The sequence below is a fragment of the Falco cherrug genome, chromosome 20 (genome assembly GCF_023634085.1).
Source record: "Falco cherrug isolate bFalChe1 chromosome 20, bFalChe1.pri, whole genome shotgun sequence".
Taxonomy (NCBI): domain Eukaryota; kingdom Metazoa; phylum Chordata; class Aves; order Falconiformes; family Falconidae; genus Falco; species Falco cherrug.
The window spans coordinates 948,702-970,944 of NC_073716.1; the positions used below are offsets into that span (position 1 = coordinate 948,702).

At 57.2% G+C, this 22,243-nt stretch overlaps 2 protein-coding genes and 1 long non-coding RNA gene across 4 annotated transcripts; 2 read left to right on the top strand and 1 right to left on the bottom strand.

The window, feature by feature from the left end:
* Positions 1 to 43: 43 nt before the first annotated feature.
* On the top strand, positions 44 to 3,288 carry LOC129734374 (uncharacterized). The gene is made up of 2 exons (XR_008729995.1): positions 44 to 278; positions 2,962 to 3,288. It is a non-coding gene; the product is annotated as an uncharacterized LOC129734374 (long non-coding RNA).
* A 491-nt stretch (positions 3,289 to 3,779) lies between these two features.
* Positions 3,780 to 10,376, bottom strand: LOC102047288 (myosin light chain, embryonic). The gene is made up of 7 exons (XM_005439412.4): positions 10,225 to 10,376; positions 9,416 to 9,443; positions 6,914 to 7,063; positions 6,195 to 6,368; positions 5,909 to 5,986; positions 5,191 to 5,234; positions 3,780 to 4,080 (listed from the first exon to the last, which is right to left on the bottom strand). Exons 1-6 carry the CDS (start codon positions 10,321 to 10,323, stop codon positions 5,206 to 5,208), a joined length of 558 nt encoding a protein of 185 aa, XP_005439469.1. The 5' UTR covers positions 10,324 to 10,376; the 3' UTR covers positions 3,780 to 4,080; positions 5,191 to 5,205.
* Positions 10,377 to 13,975: 3,599 nt separating this feature from the next.
* LOC102057917 (parathyroid hormone/parathyroid hormone-related peptide receptor-like) lies at positions 13,976 to 21,796 on the top strand. Of its 2 annotated transcripts, none has more exons than XM_014280086.2 (13): positions 13,976 to 14,196; positions 15,774 to 15,879; positions 16,308 to 16,418; positions 16,526 to 16,650; positions 16,849 to 16,943; positions 17,288 to 17,474; positions 17,912 to 18,065; positions 18,234 to 18,294; positions 18,866 to 18,932; positions 19,231 to 19,329; positions 19,702 to 19,839; positions 19,960 to 20,001; positions 20,224 to 21,796. In XM_014280086.2, the coding sequence occupies exons 1-13, from the start codon at positions 14,119 to 14,121 to the stop codon at positions 20,584 to 20,586; spliced, it is 1,626 nt and encodes a 541-aa protein (XP_014135561.2). In that variant the 5' UTR covers positions 13,976 to 14,118; the 3' UTR covers positions 20,587 to 21,796. The 2 variants fall into 2 exon arrangements, with proteins under 2 accessions (XP_014135561.2, XP_055553838.1); XM_055697863.1 differs by having other exon boundaries at positions 19,231 to 19,325; positions 19,698 to 19,839.
* The last annotated feature ends 447 nt before the right edge of the window (positions 21,797 to 22,243 follow it).

A 22,243-nucleotide genomic window follows, 5' to 3' on the forward strand; every position in this document is an offset into this window, starting at 1 on the left:
CCGAAGGCCTTGGCGGAAAGAACCGAGCGCTGACGGAAAACAGCTGGGCAAGCTCCCCTCGGCTGCCAGGCGGAAGCGCCGCGGCTAACGGAGCCGGCCGAGCGGTGACGGAGATAGCCGAGCGGGGCCAGGGCGGTACTCGGCGTCACCGTTCGGTCCGTCACGGCGGGGAGGGCGGTGGCGGCCTCGGGCCCTCAGCGCTGGTAGCTGGCGGGGGGCGGTGAGACTCCCGCAGGGCCTGGGGCTCGGTCCTCACAGCGGCTGTGCACCCATGCAAGGTAAAAAGCTGCACTTGTACCCAAAGCCGGTGTCCTGGGTGCAGCGGGGGCCCGCCAGGCCACCCCCCATGGCGCCTTGCCTGGCGTCGCCGGGGCCCTGTCCCCGCGCGGGGGGTCGGCACTGCCCCGGCCCCGGCCCTGGGCCCGGCACCGACAGGGCAGCCCGAGGGGTCACACACGGTGGGGCTGGGAGGGGAGCTCCGGGGGTCGCCCGGCCCAGCCCCTGCTAGAGCAGGCTCTCCCCCAGCAGGCTGCACGGAGCCGCCCGGCGGGTCTGGGCGTCCCCAGAGACGGGGACCCCGCAGCCGCTCTGGGCAGCCTGTCCCAGCGCCCCCTCACCCTCAGGGCAGACAAGGTCTCCCTCACCCGCACCGACATGCTGCCTCCCCTCCCCTGGCCCGTGCGGGTGCCGCCACCGAAGCCAGGAGTAAGGGGCACCTCGTCATTGCCAGCCACACGCTGGGGCTGTTGGAAGGCGCAGCGTCTGGCACAGAGCGAGTGCTCTTCCTTGCCCAAAAGGACGCAATAAAGATGCACAACTACACTTACAAATACTGACCTACCGGTAGCCACCCGCAACTGGCAGAGCCCTGCCTTCTGCAAACCCCTCTGCGGGCGCCCAGTCACACAGCACCACATCAGCACCCGCAACACCCCCCCACGCACACAGGTTCTGCTCTGTCGTGCTCCTCCCAGCACCTTTTGAACGTGCACTCCACTGCCTGAGGGTGGATCCTGGCACTACCAGCCGTGCTGCTGAGCCCTGCACAGAGCACATGCCGGAGCAGGGGGCTGCATCCCCTTACATGAGAATAAAAGCTGCGTGCATGGTGCTTAAGTTTAAAGTTTGTGTGTAGAGCGGGAGGGCTTGGCCTGCCTGCTTCCCTGCTCTCTTTACACATCTTTCTCTGCATTTCTGAAAAGCATATTTACAAGTTTGTTATCCCAAGTTTGTTATCCCTCCAGTAAATCTGCAGGTGTTTGCTTTCAGGGTGTGAGCAGGTTAGCAAGGAAAGGCAAAGCTTTCTTCAATCCCTGACCTGAAACAACTAACAAAATGGGTCATGGAGCAGTGCTTTCCCCTGGGATAGATACCTGGCTCGCTATCAGGGGTTGACCCGAGTCATTTTGCCAGACACAAACGCTGCAGATGACACGATACAGTGAAGTGTCTGCCTTTCCTAAAGGCCTTTGGCCTCACACGCTGATGATGATGACGGTGATGTGTGCGCACGTGGGTCTGGGGGTCCGAGGGAGCCTTTCAAGGAGCACAGTCTACTTATCATCCTCACCCCAATCTCGCTGCCCTGCCAACCACTGCTGATAACTCCTCAGGATGAAAGCTGGCTCCATCTGTCTCTTCCATTTCACAGGGCACAGCACTAACTGCTGACATCCAGACCATCTTTGGTATGAGTGTCTTTCTTATCGCAGCCTGAGAGATACAGCCACAGGCTCTCCTTAGAGCGAGGGGTTACTTTTACCTCTCCTCAGAGTCTTCTGCAACTTCAAGTAAAGCGTCTGAACTATAAAAGGACAGTGTTGACTATTGTCTTGGGACATCCTGATGTATAGATACTCTTCCAGTCCTGAAGTGCAGGTCAGCATGCGGGGCCACTCACTGGTGTCCACAGATGCTTTTTATAAATCTTTGTGGGACTAAAACTGCTTGCTCCTTGGGATCCTCAGCGTTTTCAGAGGAGGAGGCAGGGCATGGAGGCACATATAGAGGTACACAGCTGTAGAGATATAGAGGTATATACAAGTGCATCATTACAACCTCCTCTGGTACAAATCAGCTCTGCTTTATCCTAAAGAGACAGAACAGGTCCCCAAAACAAAGCATGGCTGGCTGTTACCCCAAGGATGCTTCAAAGACTGGATTTCACAGCCCTCACATTTTTCTCTAGTTCTCTGTCACCTTCCACTGCTTGCTCTCTCTCTGTCTCTTTGCAGGAGTTTCTTTGGTTTTAATTTATAGTGTCATTCCTGTCTGCACAGAAGCTGGCGGCTCAAATGCAAGGCTCATACTCTGCATGTAGGAGCGACAGTGCAGCCTCTTGGCTTGCCAGAGCAGGAGTATCACAGCTAGCACGGCCACCAGTCTCTGCTATGGATTTCCTCTGCAAGTTCAGGCAGGTCCCCCCCCCTCCCCTGCTCAGTTCCTCCCTGCAACAGCACGTTCCTCTGCAGGAGTCAATGCCACAGTAGCGGCAAGGGCAAACGTGACCCTGGAGTGAGTGTGCAGCAAGCAGCGTCCTTTCTCACCCTGTCACCGTTGTGCTTTAACAGGTTAAAACACTGATAGTGCATTAAAGACGTTGAGATGCCCAGATTCTCCCTGATGGAAGCTGTAGAAATACCACAGACAGAAGCTGAAATCTAATCTTGCATCTATAAACAGCTTATGTTGCTTTTTATGAGCATTTGAATCAAACAGTGGGAATTGAAAGCAGCTGTTACTCAGTCACTGCACAGAAACGAGCAAGTGGCAGCTGAAGTCAACCACATTGGAGCACAACACCTTCAATTTCTAGTCAAAGTCACGGAGGGAGGATGTTAGAATAAGCAACAAATCAAAGAAAAATGTTTTCTGCTCCCAGATGTTCTCTGATGGGAGGGCTGAGTTATCTGTCATGAATTATTTACCACTTCTAATGATGCTGTGATGATTTTTTTGCAGGTAAGAATAGGGGGAGAACCACCAGCTTGCATTGCACAGCCTCCAGACACCTTCTGGCTGCGGACACGCTGTCTGCCTGGAGAGGAACCATCCAGGGAGCCCTGTCCTGACTGGGCTCCATCCCAGGCGGGACACTACCCACACTCCAGGGACCTGCCATCCCATGCCACGAGGGTGGAGGTGGGACCTGGCCCAGAAATACCCATCACTTCCCTGTTTTTCTTCCCCCTTGCTGATTCTTCAGGATTCAACTTCTTGGAAACCAACCTTCAAAACTAGACCTTTGAACCTATCAATGGTATAGAAAAAAGAATGGTTTTAATGTTTTCTCTGTTTTTTGGTTTTATTTTTTAAATGGCCTCTGGCCTTTTCTGGCTGGGGCAGGCAGGATGGTGATGGAGGAGAGGTGCCTGCTGGGCTCTCCCGTGACGGGGACAGTGGCAGGGCCAGGCAGGTCCCTCATTGCTCCACGTTGCAGTTCAGCCGGGACCTGGAGGGAACGCTCATGGTGCAGCATGTTGTAGGGTGGGTGAGCTACAGGTCTGAAAAAGGGTTGGGTGTAGGGCAGAGAGGAGGGGAAGAACCTCCCAAGAGCAGGGGCTCTGTTGGACACAACCTGCCCCTCACACTAGCTCCATCAGTAAGACGTGGCCAGACTGCAGCCCAGCTCCTGGCCCCCCACTGAGGCTGGGGTGATGAACAAAGACCCTCACCCCCAAGTCTGAACCCCTCCCTCACATCTCACAGTCACAAAACCTGCCTTTTTCCCCTCTCTGCAGGAACATCCTGCTATCTCTGACAGCTGGTGGTGACTGAGACATCTCTTCCATCTACCCCCTCAATGAGCAGCCCAAAGCCAAAGGAGTGATACCATTTAAGGGAGGATGGAATGAAGTTTAATGAGCCAAATGTCACAGAAAAAGCCTGAGAAGAATAACCTAAGGTTTAAAGCCAAGTTGCAGATGTCTCATTGTATACCAAGGCTTAGGTGCACGCACGTGGAGGCCAACTCTTCATGGTGGCTCATGCAAAACATCTCTGCAGACGTGTGACATCCAGGGAGTAAGGGACAAACCTTGCTGTTGGCGGCGCTCAGTGGGCTCAGACAGTGCCGAGAGCCTGGGAGACAAGCAGGAGAGAGCTGAACACAGCGGATCTCTGAGATGAGAGTGCTCCTTCCCAGATGAACACAAAATGCCAATAGCTGTAATTCCACACCGTTAAAAACCCGGTGTTACCTGCAGATAGTTTTGCGTAGGATTAAATCTCCCTAGCAGCATTTGCCACCTAACCACCTGTATTGCTGAGCTAATAAACAGGAACCAGAGAGAAGTGGATTAGAAACAAGATAAAAAGGATGCTGAACGTTCAAAGTTCAGGCTTGTGTCAGTCTCCGTTTTACCCTTCTGATGTTTAAAGAAATTTGTATAGAGGGGGCGGGTTTTAAAATATTTTAACTTGTGTATTTAGCAGTATCTGCAGGTCATTTTATTTTTCTTGTTTCTTTTTTGTTTTGGCCTTCTGCCTTTCTTACAGCTGAAGAGAGGAGAAAAGTTTAAGAAAAGTAAGTGAGATAACAACACCATAAGACACTGTCTTATGTCAGGGGAGGCTGGAGCCAGCTCTTAGTAACTTGGATTTTCTGTTAAATTTAATAGATTTCAGAGGGATAGTTCACCCTAAAAGAAACCTGTTTCTCTGTTTTCCTTAGGCAGACTTAGAGAAACACAAAAAAATTTAACAGGCATCAATGGTACATTTTCCATATTCTTTCTAATGTTAATGGGAATGTGGATACTTGCTAGTTCAGAAATTTCCTCATTAAGTACTTAGTATTTTCTTAGCGTGAAGCCATCCACTGCTGCAGGTTTTTAAATATTTATTTCCACTGGCTGCTGTTTGATGACCACCTTAGCTCCTGGTGGGTTAGAAAATGTATCGCCATAAGCCACACCAACCTCTTTCCTTCTGAGCAGAGAATCAACACAATTAACCAGACCATGACTGACAGTCACGGGGTTGGAGCTGTCCCCATACATTTTAAATGGCACGAGCTACAAACGAGGTTCGTTATCATGCACACAGCTTTTTGTGCTTTCAGAGCCGGGATTATTCCTGTAGCATTGCATGGTTGCTTGTGGGGTTTGGGTTTTGGTTCCTCTGCCCCTGGCTGTTATATGCAGCATTTCCAATTTCAGAGTAAGCAGCAGGAGACGCTGATAAGCTCACCTGAAGTTTATTCTTTCAGCCAGACATGATGTGCTTGACAAAAGCTGAGGAGGGAACCAGAAATGAGAGCGTGAGAGGTCAAAACATGCTGTGAGCTGCGGTGGGCAGAGAGGCAGCAGGGGGTACCCTCAGCCCAGGGCACCCCAGGGACGAGACGTGCGCTGCCAGGACTGAGATTTCTCCTTCTGTTTCCACCTTTACAAGCCACCCCAAACCTGGTTAGAGTGATAACAAACCCCTCTTGGAGACGAGCCAGTACCACTATCCCCAGTTTTCTGAGGCCAAGGGAAATGGGTACCCTCTTTTCCTCAATGCTCTCCAGTTTTAGGGGTTCTCAGATTTAACCACCCCCCTGTGCCAGATTTTCACCCTCTTGGAACTGTGAACAATCTGGATCTCCAAATGTTCCCAATTAGCCTCTGCTGCGAAAGATGCTGGCTTTGTTTATTTTTGATAGCTTACAACGAAACAGTGCCAAAACTGGGGATAAAACAGTCTCCAAACCTTTGGAAACATGCTGTCTTCAGCTGTTTTTACTGGAAATCACTGGCACAACCACCTTGTTCCCACCCCAGCTGACATGTCTCACAGCTCTCCTTGGAGAAGCTTTGCAGGATGGTCTCAGTGATCACCAGTGTCCTTGCAGAGGACACATGTTGCACCCTAAGACAAGACAACTGTGTCCGAGATGGCCCTGACAGGAATCTCTTGCTCCTACCTTCATAGTTGATACAGCCATTGGCATCTTCTTGTCCTGCCATGAGCTGCTCCACCTCGCTTTCTGTCATCTTCTCCCCTGGAGGAGAAGGATGGAGAGGTGAGAAGAAGAGTTCTCAGCCCACCAGCACCTTCCTGTCCTTCTTCCAGAGACGCAAAGCCACCAGATGAGGGATAAGGGGATTTAAAAGGGAGCTGGAGAATGCTGGTGGGAGATTGTGGAGAGAGGACCAAGGTGCAATGGTTGTCTGATAACTGAGGATGCTCCCCTCAGGGCCAGCCCGTACCCAGTGTGACCAGCACATGGCGCAGCTCGGCTCCCATCACCATGCCATTGCCCTCCTTGTCGAAGACACGCAGCCCTTCCACAAAGTCCTCGAAGGTGCCCTGCTCTTTGTTGCGGGTGAAGTGCTGCAGGATGGGGAGGAAGGTCTCAAAGTCCAGCATCTTTGTGTTCATTTCTGGAAGGGGAGGAGGAGATGGGGTCAGAGATCAACAGCGTTAGGCTGAAGTCAGCCTCTGAGGATCTCCTGGCTAACCTTCCTGGTCTTATTTCCATCTAAGTAAGGGGAGAAGCCCCACAAGTATATTATACTTGAGACTGGAAGATCTATATGAGGAATGAGGTATTAACATCTGGGGACTGCACGCAGACTGCTGATATCAGCCCCAAATTAAAACCAGCAGGTAGGTCCTCTGTCACCAGGGCAATGCAGCTGCACTGGGACCTGTCAGGTTACACCAGTCTGCACCAGCTCAGGATACGGTCTGCTAAGCATCAATTGTCACCACCCCTGGGTGAGGACCACCTATCCCTTACATCAGCTGTGGTACAGGGAGGGGAGCGAAGGAATTACTCAGGAATGAAGCCTCTCCGCATCATTCCCTTCCCAATTCCTTCATCTCATAGGGTTCTTCCTACGGCAGACATAATCCTTCACTTGCTGCCAGGGAGCGCAAGGATTGCTTGTCCCACCCTGTCCTGGCTGCCCCAGTTTGCTGTCACCTTCTGGCTTGGGCTTGCCCAGCACCTTCAGGACCTCTGCGTTGGTGGGGTTGTGGCCAAGCGCCCGCAGGACATCCCCGCATTGCGCGTAGCTGATCTGCATGGCTCCCGCTGGCGTCCGGTCGAACAGGCTGAAGGCTTCTTTGAACTCTGTGGGACAGAAGAGCTCAGATGTCCCCAGCCTCATCTCCCACCCCACTGAACCAGGTCCTGCCTGGCAGGCAGGGAAGGGATGGACACGAGCGTGGTGGGTGCCCTCTGCACCCACCGCTGCTGCCCAGGGCAGGCAGCCCGGTGCTGGCAACGAGCTGCTGAGGCTTGCCAGCCTCCTTCAACAGGCTGCTCAGCTTCTTGAGCAGGTTTTGCCACCCATGTGGAGCTGGCTGGATGACCTGCTGGGATTCCTGCACCACCCCGTGCCAGCTGCAGGTGCAGGCTGCTGTCTCTGCTGCAGGACATCCCTTCGCGCTTTCTTTTTTCCACCCCGGGCTTCTGGGGACCCCTGACCCTCCCCGCTGCGCCTCACGACCCCTGCCTCACCCGCTGGGCTCTGCTGGTGTCCCCCCAGCTCCAGCAGGGCAGGCACAGCACAGTGTGGCTCCTGCTTGGGGAAGGGTGACCATGTCCCCCCCTCCGCCCTGCAGAGCGCATGTCACACCAGCCCTGCGTGGAAGGACACAGATTAATTTCCAAGCCGGTTCCCATAAATTATCATGCCACTGAGTGTTACATTTTACCCGGAGGAAGGGGGCCTAAATTTGGGACCAGCAAGGATGGCTTTGCTTCTCTGCGTGATGCTTTTCAGCTTCCTGGTCCGTGCTGGAGTCTCTCTAATCCCAATGCTGGCTGCGGGGACAGCCACGCACCTGCACTGCTCAGAGCCTAGTTGCTGCCTCTTGTTGCAACCCAGAAGATCTTCTACGCTACAACAGGGTCCTCACTGGTGCTGAGGTGCAAAATGTGGGAAACCAGTCCTCCAGGACCGCCCCCACCCCCCACAAGCCCTTACCCTCCTCTGCAGGCAAGTCAAGCTGGTGGCCGGCACCTGCGACCCCAGCTGCCCCATGCAGGCAGGGACCTGGTGGGTTTCCTGCTGCAGATGCTCTACGTTCTTCTGGATTTCAGCCTCTGCCTGCAGGCCAGCCAGTCCACCGGAGCAGCTGCCTGGCCCAAGCAGGTAACCAGACTTTCCTGCCTGTCCACGTGAGCACTCAGAGCTGTGAGTTTCTTGTCCATGGCACTAATGAATTCCAAGTTCTGGTCCATCTTCTTCATGATGTCCAGCAACAGTTCATTCAAAGTGGAGCTGCTGCTCCTCCTGCTGTTGGGTGGGATGAGATGATCACAGTCTCTATGTGGTGATGGAGACATCAAGGTCTGGTAGGCATCGCCTTGGGTTTGGTGGGAATCCTGGTGCAGGGCTTTGGATCTGTTACATTTTCCACTTGGCATCCTTATATCTTCTGCTGAGCTTCACCATCCCATGGACCTGTCCCCACGACGTTCTTGTTGTGTCCCTGTAGCCCTGTCCATGGCCCCCCCCAGCACCTCAGGCTGCTGCTGCTGTCCCACTTGACCTCACAATGGCTCCATCTCCACGAGTGACAGCCGTCATGGGGGACATCACCGCATGTGAGTCCCTGGGCTGAGAGGCACCGCGGCCAGGGTGCTCAGCGATGTCGCTCCCAGCTGGTGGAGCCACAGGAGCACATCACGCGTGCTGGGACCGCGCTGCAGCTGAAATCCAAATATCTTCACATTTTAACTTGCTCACATTTCCACTGGCTCTTTTTTCTCCTTCCAAAAGCTGGTTTGGGGGCCAAGCCTGCAGGGTACTGCGTCTCCTCCTCCCAGTATTCCCACCGGGGTCTGCCCTCAGATTTGTCCCTTCCCTTATCTATACAGAGGCATTAAAACCGGCCGTGGGGAGATAAGAAAACCCAGTCTCAGCTCAGCCCCTCGGCACGGGGCTGCCCCTGCATCGCCAGGCTCTGCTCCTCCCACATGAATCCCAGACTTTGAACTAGGCTGCATCTCTCACCATGAATGGAAAAATACCTTTTCCCTGCCAGGCTCTGGAGCTGGGATTATCCTCTTCAACTGGGGCTCCCTCAGCGCCGAGCAAGGAGCCAGGATGCGTCCACTGCTCCTGCCAGCCCTGAATGTGTCCCAGCCAAACCCCCGCGCTGCCTCCCGCTCCCCACCACCATCGCCCCCTCTCCTGCCTCCTCCCTTCCCACCAGTGCTCTTTCCCATCTCCTTACCAGCTGGTGCTGGTCGGGGACCAGTTTTCTGATTTCATGCTGGGTAACCTGGCCAGCCCATCCCTCGGGATGAGCAGCCTGCTGGGGGCAAGGGGGTACCCGGACCCTGCTGGGCTTTCCTGCAGGAGGGGATCTGGTGTGTGGGGCCTCGGATCTCGTGTCTGCTGTGAAAAACTGCCTGGAAAAAGGAGCCCACATTTCTGATGCCATGACTGGGGAAGGTGGAGCCTGCACTTACCTTCAATCTGCTCGGCGGTGAACTCAATCTGTCAGAAGAGAACAGAGCCAGGCGTGAGGGCTGTGGTGCCACAGGGGTGGTGAGGGGGCTCTCCCCTGCGTTTGAACCTCTCCCTCCCCTCCGTGCCTGGTGCCCGGGAGCCTTCCTGCCCTCACTGTGAGCTGGGATCCCTGCGGGAAGCACAACCGGCAGCAGCGTGGCGGGGGGGGGGGGCGGGGCTCAGGCAGCAGGGGTGCTCGGACCAGGGCCGGGGCTGTTCTGGATGGAAGGGATGGTATTTGAAGGCTTGATGGCTAGTTCAAGTGATTAAACAGCCTCCATGCTGAGCCTGCTCTGAATAACTCTCCTGCCACAGCTCTGGCTTAAAAATGTGGCTGTATCCCGAGGGATCACTGGCAAAGGCTCGCTCCTTGTAGAGACTGGGATAAAAGATGCGCTCACGTGGAGACAATGCAGGCAGCAAAACACTTTAGGATGGAGATGGTGGGTGGCAGAAAATCTTTGTAGTGCTGCTGGGGCCCCAGCAGAGCGTCTCAGCCAGGAGCTGTGGGGTGTTCAACCCCACGGCCGGGCAGCGGAGCAGCTGCCCAGGGTGGGTGCTGAGCCGGGCTGCACCGGGGAGGATTGAAACTCCCCCTCAGCGAGGTGAGCAGTGCGCCCAGCCTCTGCATCCGTGCAGTCTGATAATGCTCCCCTTCCAGCCCTGGCTCTCAGCCTGGCTAATGCCATTTGTGTGGAGCATCGCATTGCCCGTGCCTGGCAGATGACAGGCACGAAGAAAGAGGGTGACATCTTCATTCCTCACTCACCTTCACGCTCTTAGGGTTGAAGGCAGGCTCCCTGGGTGGCTCCAGGGATGGAGCCAGTTTGGCTGCTTCCTTCTTCGGGTCGGGTTTCTTGAGCGGCATGGCGCCAGGTCTGTGCGGAGATGCAGGGATGAGTCCTGCCCACACAGCAGAGCAGCCGGCCAGAGGGATGAAAGGCAAATCTGCTCCTTGCCTTATATACGGAGCCCTGTCCTCACCGGGGGGGCGGCCAGCTGCTGGAGCAACTGCTACTTACTATAAAAGGAAAAAAACTCAAACCAGAGGGGCCCCAACTTGACAATTGCCCATTGTCATCAGCTCCCGGCAAAGCCACCAGCCACCCCCCCAGCCACAAAAGGGGGGACATCTCCCCCTCCAGCACCTGCGCTGGGTGGGCTGCATGGGGGCTGCTTGCTAAATGATCACTGGAAACCTAAACGTGAACGGCCGCGGGTGCCTGGCAAGAAAATAGCAACACGATGGCTGATAGACCTGCCGCAATACCCCTGGGGAGAAGCGCGTCTGTTTGTAGGAGGCCTGCAAGGGCAGATGCTGCAGAGCCCTTTGTAAGGCCAGGATTTATGAAGTGCCACTCCAAAGAAGCTCAGTCCCCTCTGAACGCCCCCCCCAGCCTCGTGCTGGGGGTCTGGTTTGCCCCAGTTGCTCCCCAGGGCTGGGCTTGCGCCCTGGAAAAGGCCACGCTGCGGGCGAGAAGCCGTGCTCACCTCCATCAGGATGGTTAATGAGGGTGATGCAAGCAATGGCTAAAGCCAGGGGTTTAATTCATCAGCTCAGCACCTCTAACAGCCCCGCACCGCTCGTCCCAAGCATCTGAAAACCTGCGGGGCAGAGCAGGTGAGAGGGTCTCCCGACAGCTCCTCTCCAGGCGCTGGGCAGGCTCTGGTGGGAGATGCTCCTACTCTCACCCTCCTCTCCCAACTGTTTGAAGACCTGCAGAAGAGGCAGAAGTCATCAAGGTTCAGCATTCCAGAAAACAGGGCTCAAAGATGACACCAGGACATCCTAAACCACCAACTTCAGTACAGCCAGACTGCAGCAGAGCACACGAGAAGGAAAGCCCATCCCTAGTTTGCACTGGGGTCCAAGAGCTGGTGTTTTTGTAACACATAAATGGACAAAAAATTATTTACAACAGATGAGAACATCTTCCCTGCTGTGGGGGTGCCGCACAGCCTCATTCCTCTGGCCAGCACTTGCTTACTCTGGGCTGCAGGGAGGGCTGCAAGCTTCGGGGGGAGCAGGGTCCTGTTGGTCCTGGGGCAAGAGCTGCCAGATCTTGGTGCTGGCTGGAGCCCGAGCCATTATATTTGTACATATGCACATTCTACATGTATGTATTAAAGTTTTGTTTATACATATGCATGCATATGGAAAACACAGTTATATTTGTGTTTTCAGGTGGCTGAGTCAGGCTGGTTCAGGTCACGTTGTATCACAGCGGCTCAGGCTTGGCATGACCCGGTAGGTCTAATCCTGCTGTTTGGGAGCTGCTGCAGGGCTAGGAGAGGTGGGAACAGGGGTGTCACCAGCTCAGCCCCGTGCTCAGAGCCCCCCCATGCTGCTCAAGGTGGAGGCTGAGCCATCACCAGCTGGGTGACCGGGGTCTTTCAGGAGGAGGGAGCAGCCACAAACTGCTGGGACATTTGCTGTCTGCCATCTCTCACGATTGCTAGCGTGGATTCAGGGAGCTGAGGGGGCTGGATGATGCACCTCCGTGGGTGTCATTCGCAACGATTGCTTTCCAGATCTCGCTATAATACAGCATGTAATTTGGCAAAAAACCCCAACCCAACGTGTTTTGCTAACTGTAAACTCGGAGCCTGGGTCAGATTTTGCCTGCAGTGGGAATCGCATTGCCCCTGAGCGTTGCTGCACCCCCCCCGCCGCCAGCATCCATCTATGCACCCACCCATCCGACCCTGAAATAACCTCAGCTTCACTCTCTCCTTGCTCTTTGGCAGCTCCTGGCTCGGAAATCAGTGCTCAGAAAAGCCTTCAGAAAACATTAATCCTGCAATTTAACTGCTTGTCCCTTCTCTTGCCCTACGTGCCCATGCCGCATCCCGACGAGCGTGCTGGAGCTGTGGTGCTGCCTGGCAGAGCGATGCTGCTAGGCTGGTGTCAGCACCCACGTGGTGGCTTTGCGCTGGGCAGCGTTTTGGCACCCACGGAGGTGGAAGAAGGTGCCTGGCCATGGATTACACCGGCTAGGGGACAGGCTCTGGGCTTGGCAGCCTGCTCTTCCCTGGGGTCTGGCACCAAGCGTTCGGATTTCAGCCTCATCCCACTAATGACGACCTGCTTGGGGATCAAGGACCCCCTGCTTGGTGCCCCCATTTCCCTGGGAGGTGCTTGGGCTGCTGGGGGGACACAAGGTTTTCAAGCTGGCAGGGTGGTGGGAGCACCTGAGCATCCACATCATCCCTAAACGCAGGGGACAGCACTGGGGCCTTGCTGAGGGGATGCAGGTGACAAGGGACGGCTCTGATGGGGACGGCGTCAGCTGTGGTGGGACCAGCAGCTGGCTCAGCCCTAGGTGCTAAAATCCTCTTCATTCAAGGCAGATTCCTCTTCTCTTTTCAGAAAGTTCTCTCACTGCCTGGTGGCTCATTTTTAAGCTGTCACAGCATCCCCCCAGCGCTCCAGCACTGCTCAGTCCCCTCCAGCCCCAGACTGGTCCCAAGGAGCTGAAGGAAGGTGGGAAAAATCCCAGTGAGGTGGCTGGAGGTAGGGAGGCAGGGTGTGCAAGCACTTGAGCATCACCTCGACACTGATGCTCCTGAGGTGGGATGGCTTTCAGGCAGATGCCAGTTTAACCCTTTTCCTTCTCTCAGGGTTGGGGCGTGTTTAGGGCTAAGCCATCAGGTGGGACCTGATGGCCCAGGACTGCCTGGCCCTGCCACTTCGGCTCATCCCGTCCACAGGCTGCACGAGGTGCCCAGCGGGGTGGGAGCTCCATGCTGCCAGCACCATCCCTCTAACCCCGGCACAGCCACCAGCCCCGCGCTGCAGGGGGCCAAGTGCAGATGTGCAGCGAGGCCCTTTTGCAAAGCAAACACGCAAAGGCAGCAGGATGCTGGTCCCAGTGGGAAGTGGGACTGATCCCAGCACGTCTCCCCAAAACATGCCCCAATCCCGAGAGAAGGAAAAGGGTTAAACTGGCATCTGCCTGAAAGCCATCCCACCTCAGGAGCATCAGTGTCGAGGTGATGCTCAAGTGCTTGCACACCCTGCCTCCCTACCTCCAGCCACCTCACTGGGATTTTTCCCACCTTCCTTCAGCTCTTTGAGACCAGTCTGGGGCTGAAGGGGACTGAGCAGTGCTGGGGCGCTGGGGGGATGCTGTGACAGTTGAAAAATGAGCCACCAGGCAGTGAGAGAATTTTCTGAAAAGAGAAGAGGAATCTGCCTTGAATGAAGAGGATTTTAGCACCTAGGGCTGAGCCAACAAACCTCTGCAATCCCCATCTGAACGGGGATTGTTTGCACATGCGGCAGGAGCTGCTTAAAGCAGGCGAGACACAGAGGGTGAATAGGAGCAAGCATGGGGGGGGAAGAACCCCCCCTGCCTAGCAAGCCTGCCAGCAGATCCCTGTAGCGCTGCCGGGGCAGTGCCCACCAGGGCAGGGGGTTCACCCCAGGGTGCTGCCAGGGACGGGCTGTGCCCCCACTGCCACCTCGCCCCGACGGGGAGGGCAGCTGGGAAGGTGCTCCCAGAAGATGCTCTGTCCTGCTGAACACGCCAGACCTCTCCATCGCCCGCGGCCTCGGGCTGGCAGTGACTGGGGCTGTGCAGACAGCTTGTCCCCAGGCAAGGACTTCGCTCCCGCCAGCTCGCCGTCCCTGAGGTCCCCGTCCCAGTGATACGGTGGGACCATGGAGACATCCATCCCCGTGGGAGGTACCACGGCGGCCCTCCTCTGCTGCTGCCTCCTGAGCTCTGCGTGGGCTTTGGTAAGTCTGCGTGGCCCCGTGGGTTCCTCTGGTCCCTCTCCTGGCTTTAAATACTGCTATTTGTGCCACCTGCTCCGGTCGGGGCCATGTGTCCCCCTGCTGCACGTCCTGCTCCGCAGAGGTGCTGAGCCGGGGCCGGGTGGGAGGGCAGAGGCTCTCCGCTCCTGCTAAAATGTCTCCAGCAGCCGCCGCGCCGCCGCGATGTAATGGCTTTTCCATTTCTTGGAAGCATCCAGGGCAAGGCTCGCAGCCTCAGAGGCGCTGGGGGAGCAGAAAGCGCGGGGCGATTCATCGTGGTGCAGGCGAGGCTGGGGGCGTGTGGCAGGGGCAGAGCTGGGTGCACCCGGGTGCATCTCCCAAAGCTGTGCCCCCACCCTGCTGATGCAGCCCCAGGACCCTCACTCCTGCCCTATGCCCCTCACCAGCCACCCCCACACATCCCCTCCCCCCGCCTCGGATGCTTTTGGGAAAAGCGCAAGTGAGCGCTCAGGATCTCCTCTCTGGGGCAGGATTTGGCCGCGCTCACCTGCAGGCAGCCCAGGACATGACCCCGCTGCGTCCCAGCTCCTTTCCACTTCCAAAGCTGTTTCCTCATCCTGGCTCCCAACTCCTTCCAGCATCCCAGCCCAACAGATGATTGCACGTGCAGTGTGACCAGGAGCTGCAGGCGCTGCAGGCTGCACCCGTCTGCATCGTGCAGCTCCTGGCACTGGGCACCTGCTTTCTGCTGCAGGCCGGGGTGCTGGACCCGGCCTGGGATGCTCGGGGGGCAACGGGCACATCCAGCGCTGCTGGCAGAAGCCCAGCGTACCGCTGGTTTCTGGCACAGAGATGCGCAGGGACGTGCATTTTTTAACCGCTCAGGGACAGGTGGGAGGGCGGCTCGTGGTCGGCCCCAGCCTTGCAAGAGGGAGCAGAGAGAGCAGGACGGGGGGCAGCGCTTTTCTCTTCCCTGTGTCCTTCGAATCTACCCCGAGCCATGGAAGCTGGACTCGCCCGGGGAGGGCTGGGGGAGCACAGCCGTGCCACGCGCATCCACTTCCACATGTGCTCCTGTCCCCCTGCCCGTGGCTGCGCTGGTTTCACTCTCACTCCTTGCCCCAGGGATGGTCCTGCTCAATGGTGAGACCCCCACGCTGCAGGGCTCGGCAGAGCGTTGGTCCCGCATCAGGAGATGACTTTCCTCTGTCGGCCCCTGAGCCCTCGCGATGTCGGATTTGGTGCTGATTACCTGGATGCGGGGGTTGTGCGGGGAGCGCTGGGTCTTTTGCGGCAGCAGAAGCGACATGGGTCCTGCTCTGGGTTGGGAAGCGTTTGTGGGTGTCCTCATCTGCCACCTTCGGGGTGCTGCTGGCACGGAGCAGCTTCGCTCCCAGCTCCTGGATCCCAGATCCCAGCCGCGGGTGGCTCATGTCACTGAGCAGACGGTGGCAGCTCTCTGGGGACATGGGGGTCACCAGGGTGGGCCGAAGTCTCCCGGGGAGGGTTAATCTCTAAACTGTGAGCACGAAGAAGAGACCCAAGGCGAGCTGCTGGCTGGCACGGCTGGCCTGACCACTTCAGTTCTGTCTTGGCAGGTCGACCCTGATGATGTTCTCACAAAAGAAGAGCAGATCTATCTCCTGGTGGAAGCTAAGGAGAAATGTCAGAGAGACATAAAAGCCCAACTGGAGAAGATCAAAGGTAGCGTCCCTGCCCCGCACATGGGTCAGCCAGCCCCGGTAGAGCTGGCTGTGCCACGGGAAATGCTGTGCCATCCGATGGGAGCGGGATGGGGCCAGGGACACTCAGCTCCTGAGGGTTTGTGGAGCTCCCGGCATCCTGGCTGCTCTGGGCGCAATTAGGTGCTGATCAGATCATCACCCTGATTAGTCAGCACTGCTTTCCAGACTGCCCCAGGCACAGGGCAAACTAGAGCGGTGGAGAGGCCTTGCCTGCCCCAGAAGAGGTGGGATGTGATGGGACGTGTCCTTCTCCCCGGTCCCTCTGCTCCGCAGGCTGGGGGGGTTCGCATGGCAGCACGTTCTCCTTGCCCTGGCCACCCTCGGGGAGGCTGCTGGCGTGCCACGGCCCAGTCTGGGGACATGAGATGTGTCTTTGTTGTTGGCCAGACACCAGCTGCCTCCCCGAGTGGGACGGGATCATCTGCTGGCCCAAGGGCTCCCCCAGCCAGGAGGTGTCGGTGCCCTGCCCTGACTACATCTATGACTTCAACCATAACGGTGAGTGCTTGCACCCGGGCAGGGAGCGACCTCGCCTGGGTGCCAACGGGGACGTGTCCAGGCTTCCCACGGTCCTTCGGCTGCCACAGCGCGCGTTGCCTTCGCAGGTCATGCCTACAGGTACTGCAGCGCCTCTGGGACCTGGGCCACGGCCCTCAGCATCAACAGGACCTGGGCCAATTACACCGAGTGTGCTCTGCTCTTCTCCTCCGAGAGCCGGAGCCGTGAGAAGGTGACCTTGCTTGCCAAAGGTGCTGGGAAAAGGGGTCAGGATGGGGACCAGGGAAGCGTGCAGCAAAGCCCAGGGAACTGCTGGGAGCAGGGGGCTCTTCCCCCGCCGCTCCTCAAACAAGCCCTGCTCCCGCCGTGCCCTCAGCCTGGGGGGGGCTGGGCTGCGGGGGGGTTGTGGAGCTCAGCCCTTCTCTTCCAGGCGGTGTTTGACCGCCTGCACCTGATGTACACCATCGGCTACTCCATCTCCCTGGCCTCCCTCATTGTCGCCGTCTGCATCCTCTCGTACTTCAAGTAAGGAGAAGCCCCATCCCCATTCCCGCGTGCGGGAGAGTCACCCTCGCCCCCTCCCTGAGGGGGAGCTGCCCCCGAGGGAACAGGCACCGGCCCCAACCCCCAGCACGAACATCAGCCATTTCCCAAAGCCCCAAACACCCCCCGTGTGACCGGCTCCCCGCCCGCGCCACCCTGCCCTTGAAGGTGTCAACAGCCCACTTGCCCCCAGACCCGGCCCCTGTGCCCGCGGGAGGGCTGCCACCTTGGAGGCCACCTTCGGTGGGACCCCCGTGCCCCAGCCCACGCGCGATGAGCTTGTCAGGCAGCCGGGGCTGGGCTCACGTCACCCCTCCTCTCCGCAGGCGCCTGCACTGCACGCGCAACTACATCCACGTCCACCTCTTCACCTCCTTCATCTGCCGGGCGGCTAGCATCTTCGTGAAGGACATGGTGCTCTACTCGGGCACGCTGGCCAGCACGGCTGAGAAGATGCGGGAGGATGACTTCAAGGCAGAAATGGGTCCCTCACCAGGACAACGGAGCCACCTGGCACGTGGCATGCCGAGACCAGGGGCAGGATCAGGGGAAAAGGGGATTTGGGAGCCCTGGTGCAAGGGGATGCGCTTGGGACCCTCCCGGGTCGGGGCTGCAGTGCTCGGGGCGATGCCGCTGGGGAGGGATGAAGGGCCATCCCAGCTCTGCCAGCTTACCCCGCCCCGGTGCCGCAGCAGGGACCAGAGCCGCAGGGGACATCGGGCTCACTGCCTGCCCCAGCTCAGGGTGCCCTGGTGTGGGAAACGCCATCCCTAGGGAAAGATCTAGGGCGCCTGCTCTGCCTGATGCTGGAACATCCCAGGGGAGATGCAGCTCCCTGCCAGAGGGGAACGTGAGCCACACAGGGGGCACAGCTTGGCCAGAGGGCAAAAGCCACCAGGTTTCGTTTCCAGGGGCCAGCCTGAGATGGGCCCCTCTCTGCACGTCCGCAGGTTGGCTGCAAGGTGGTGGTGACGCTCTTCCTCTATTTTCTGGCCACCAACCACTACTGGATCCTGGTGGAAGGTCTCTACCTGCACAGCCTGATCTTCATGGCCTACCTCTCCAACAAGAACTACCTGTGGCTCCTCATCATCATTGGCTGGGGTAAGCACGGACCCCAACCCAATGCTATGGCCACTGTGACCAGCTGGGAGCCGTGGCCTCAGCCGTGGCTGCATGGCACCGAGTGCCCAGGGAAGGGCGGTGGGATGCAGACCAGCTGCAAACGCGACGCTTCACCCAAGCTCCTCACTCTGGTTCCAACCTCTCCAGGTCTCCCCGCCGTGTTTGTGTCTGTCTGGGCCAGCGTCAGGGCCTCCCTGGCAGATACACAGTACGTAGGTCCCCCTCCTCTGGTGGTCCCTTGGGGAGGGAACGACGGGCTGCAAATGCTAGCAAATATCTGTGGGCACCAGAATTGTGAAAGCGAAAATTTTCCAAAAAAAACAAGAGGGGTGAACACACGTACAGGTTTGTTCATAAAATTGTCCATAATCCAGACCAATAGTTGTTTTGTTCTGGATTTAGGAGGCAGATGGATGCAGGTTTACACCATAAAATTAACCAATAAAAAGTGCAAAGACAAAAGCTAAAGGACATGTTCTAAAATTAAGCATTTTAAAGGGAGAAAGGCCACCAAACATACAGCAGGAGTTTTAGATGAGTTGGCCAAGGAGTCCTTGGGAACATTAATGCTAATTTTTAAAACTGATTTGCAGCTTCATGATGGTTATGAAAGCTTGTAGCACGGCTGCTGGTGGGTCAAGATTTACACAAACTCCACAAAGGGAGCACAGGGTAGGAGGACAGGATGCTGGCTGGCAGGCACAGGGAGCCATCAGCCAGCAATTTTCCTTACCAGTGATTTCAGGTTTCTCAAACTGTTTCTTTAATGGTCTCTTCAGGTGCTGGGACCTCAGCGCAGGGAATGTGAAGTGGATTTATCAGGTCCCCATCTTGGCCGCCATTGTGGTAAGAATCCTGTGGCTGAATCTCCCAATCCTTTTTGGGGAAAGGGGATGGATAGAGACTCAGAGCTGTTCGCTTGTGGCCACTGGCACTGCGTCCCCAGCCACCCTGGCACCCAGGGAGGGCCCACATGATGCAAAAGGGTCCAGGGGCATCGGTCCCTCCTGGCTCTGACCACAGCATCACCCCCATGTCCCTGCCTGCAGCTCACCCAGAACTGCCTGTCCTCGTCCCAGGGGGCTGCTCGGGCAGACCCAAGGTCACTGTGGGTGACAAAACCACAGCAGGTGTTTGTCGGCAGGTGAACTTCTTCCTCTTCCTCAACATCATCCGGGTGCTGGCTGCCAAGCTCTGGGAGACGAACACGGGGAAGCTGGACCCCCGGCAGCAGTACAGGCGAGTGCTGGCAGCGCCAAACCATGCCCCGGCCCTGCTCCGGCTCCTTTCTGCCCGTTTAGCCAAGACGGCTCCCGGGGGGCTGGGAGTGAAGGGCAGAGGTGCGGGAGCGGCTGTGGGAGTGAGGGAGGGTGGCAGGACGGTGGCAGCCAGTGCTTCTGGCAGCGCGGTTTGACCGAAACAGCCGGCTCAGGCGCTCAGGCTCTGCCTGCTTCCTCCTCCAAGCTGGACACCGTGCGGTTAGCTACACACAAACCAGCTGCAGCAGCAGCAGCAGCTGAAGCGACTGCCCTCTTTGCCAGGACGCTCACAGCGTCTGCCAGGGGGCTGGGGGCTCCTGGCAGCCCCGGCTCATGGCGTTCCTCCTCTCAGGAAGCTGCTGAAGTCCACACTGGTGCTGATGCCGCTTTTTGGAGTCCATTACGTGGTGTTCATGGCCATGCCCTACACCGAGGTCTCCGGGGTCCTGTGGCAGATCCAGATGCATTATGAGATGCTCTTTAACTCCTCTCAGGTGTGTGGACATGGGGCTGCTTGCCTGCTCTGAATACCGAGCGATGCTCATGCCGGGAGGGGGAGGGACGTGTACAGCATCCCAGCTCGGGACTCACGCTCCACCTCTCTCTTTTGGCAGGGTTTCTTTGTGGCTTTCATCTACTGCTTCTGCAATGGGGAGGTAAGTTCAGTGTGAGCAGCTGAGCTCCCTGTTCCAGCCCCTTTAGGGTCGGGGAAGTCTGCCCGCAGACCCCAGGCTGGGATAACCAGAGGAAAACACTCAGATCCATCCCTCTCGGTAGGGTTTGGAAGGGGAAAAAATCACTAGGAGTGAAAGCCATGGGGAAGGGACGGGATCCCTGTTTCCCCAGGCCCCAGCAGCCACCTCTGGTCTCTCCCTCAGGTGCAGGCGGAGATTAAGAAAGCCCACTTTCGGAGAAGCCTGGCCCTGGACTTCAAGCAGAAGGCGCGTGCCAACGGTGCGGCAGGGAGCTGCTGCTACGCTGGGCTGGCCTCCCACGCCACCGCCAGCATCAGCACGAGCCTTGCCGGGCGAGGGGCAGGGAGCACACAGCAGCGGGGGCTGCTGCCCCCCGCCCGGGCCAGCCTGCCCGGCTACATCCCTGGCTCCTTTGCCTCAGGTCATTTTTTGCCTTGTCTGACCCAGGAGATGAGCCAGAAAACCTGTGGGGAAAACACAGGCGACTTCACAGACCTGAACCAGCGTCACCCCAACCTAAAGAGCGAGCTGGAGACCACGCTATAAAGTGAAAGGCAGGTTTCCCGGCGGGATACCCAGCTGTGTCTGGAAAGATGCTGCTTGTCACACTTTGGGCTCCTTTGACGCTTGCATGGACAGCTGGGGTTGGGGACAGTCACTGGGCCACTGCAGCTCCTGCTCCCTCACAGCCGCTGTGCAAAGGGACCACGTGCTCTCGCCCCTTCTACCACCCGGCCGAGCAGCCAGCTCCACACCTCATTTCCTTCCACACACGTGCGAGCGATGCCTGTGCATGCAAGGCCTGGAATCATCACCAGGAAGGAATCCTCCCTGCTCAGTCTCGCCTCCGAAGTCTGGAAAGCGACTCAGCTCCAGCGCTACGAACTGTGCTGTGCCTGGGGCTGGCAGAGCACGCGCTGCCCACAGAGCTGCCCTGCAGCTCACCCTGCCCTTGCACCTTCGTGCAGCTCATGGATATTGCGAAGCCCAACGTGCAGCGCCCAGCCACAAGCAGGGAGCGCGAGACACTGGGACACGACGGGCTCAGGGAGGCAGGCCGAGCTTTAGAGCTCAGGAAGGGCGCAGCAAAGGCCTGGGTCCCCCCCGCTTTACAGCACGGTTGGCCATAATGTACAGCGCTGCATGCAAGTCTTGGCCCTGTAACCCTTCTGCAGGCTAAAAAGTGAATAAAGAGAGAGTCTGGCTTGTTTCCATCCTTGAACTCCGTTAGGGATGCAATCAGTTGCTGGAGGGCAGCAGAAGGTGAAAAGGGCTGGAAATCCAGCCTTGATCACAGCTCACTGCCGGGGACCAGGCAGCCCCAGGCCCCCCCTGCCCACGCTGCCACATGTGTGCTGCCTGGGAAAGCTCGTCACCCTGACGGAAAAGACATTCCCAAAGAGCTTGCCATGCCCAGCCCAGACAATCCAGCCAGACCACAGGGGAGGGGAGAATTGCTGCATCGTTGGGAGATGAGGTGTATGTGCCAGTTAAAATCAAACAGCATGGTGGTGGTAAGATGTAGAATTTTTTTTCCTACCTGCTTTAAATGAGACACAATCCCTCAAGGCAGTAACTTCATGATAAAGACAGTGACAGCAAACGTGCAAATAATTTTGTGCATTCACAGATCTTCCAGTGAAGAGCTAAGACACCAAAGGAGTCACAAGGATTAGGAAGTGCTGGAGGGACAGCCAGCCAGAAGGCACATCAGAGAAGGGAAAGGCTCCAGCATCCATATTCTTTAAATGGTCCAGACGCTGGTGCAGTCAGACACGTCCGCCCCCCCTCCCACCCAGGAAAGCAAGCACTGTACGATGCGGATGAGGCTCAGCTGGGTATATGCCCTGCTCTGGGGGAGGACAGGCAGAGGGGGTGACTGATGTGCAGGCACAGAGGCAGGAGCAGAATCCAAGGATTGCACTTTACAAAGAAACCTGAGCTTCCCGTAATTGATTTGCTCAGCTGCGAGTTCTGCTCTGGTCTCTTTAGAAGCAAGCAGCCCAGCCTGACGCTGCAAGGAAAGAGATTCTCTTTCAGGGCAGTCGGCGTGTTGCTCACACTGCTACCTTGTTCTGTGGAGATGGAATCAACCTTCTTATGTATCTAACATGGGGCTGTGAACTGATATTTATAGCTCTCTGTCAGTGATCAATATTTACTCATTCAAGTCTCAAGAGGCTCCTGGTAGCTGAGAGAGGGG

What these genes read in the sequence shown, in the direction of transcription:
- LOC102047288 (XM_005439412.4), bottom strand. Translation starts at nt 10,323, where the DNA reads ATGCCGCTCAAGAAACCCGACCCGAAGAAGGAAGCAGCCAAACTGGCT. An exon ending in CACCGCCGAGCAGATTGAAG is followed by an intron (nt 7,064 to 9,415) that starts GTAAGTGCAGGC and finishes TCTGTCCCACAG; the next exon opens with AGTTCAAAGAAGCCTTCAGC. An exon ending in CCATGTGCTGGTCACACTGG is followed by an intron (nt 5,987 to 6,194) that starts GTACGGGCTGGC and finishes CTTCTCCTCCAG; the next exon opens with GGGAGAAGATGACAGAAAGC.
- LOC102057917 (XM_014280086.2), top strand. Translation starts at nt 14,119, where the DNA reads ATGGAGACATCCATCCCCGTGGGAGGTACCACGGCGGCCCTCCTCTGC. An exon ending in TGCATCCTCTCGTACTTCAA is followed by an intron (nt 16,944 to 17,287) that starts GTAAGGAGAAGC and finishes TCCTCTCCGCAG; the next exon opens with GCGCCTGCACTGCACGCGCA. An exon ending in CCCGGCAGCAGTACAGGCGA is followed by an intron (nt 19,330 to 19,701) that starts GTGCTGGCAGCG and finishes CCTCTCAGGAAG; the next exon opens with CTGCTGAAGTCCACACTGGT.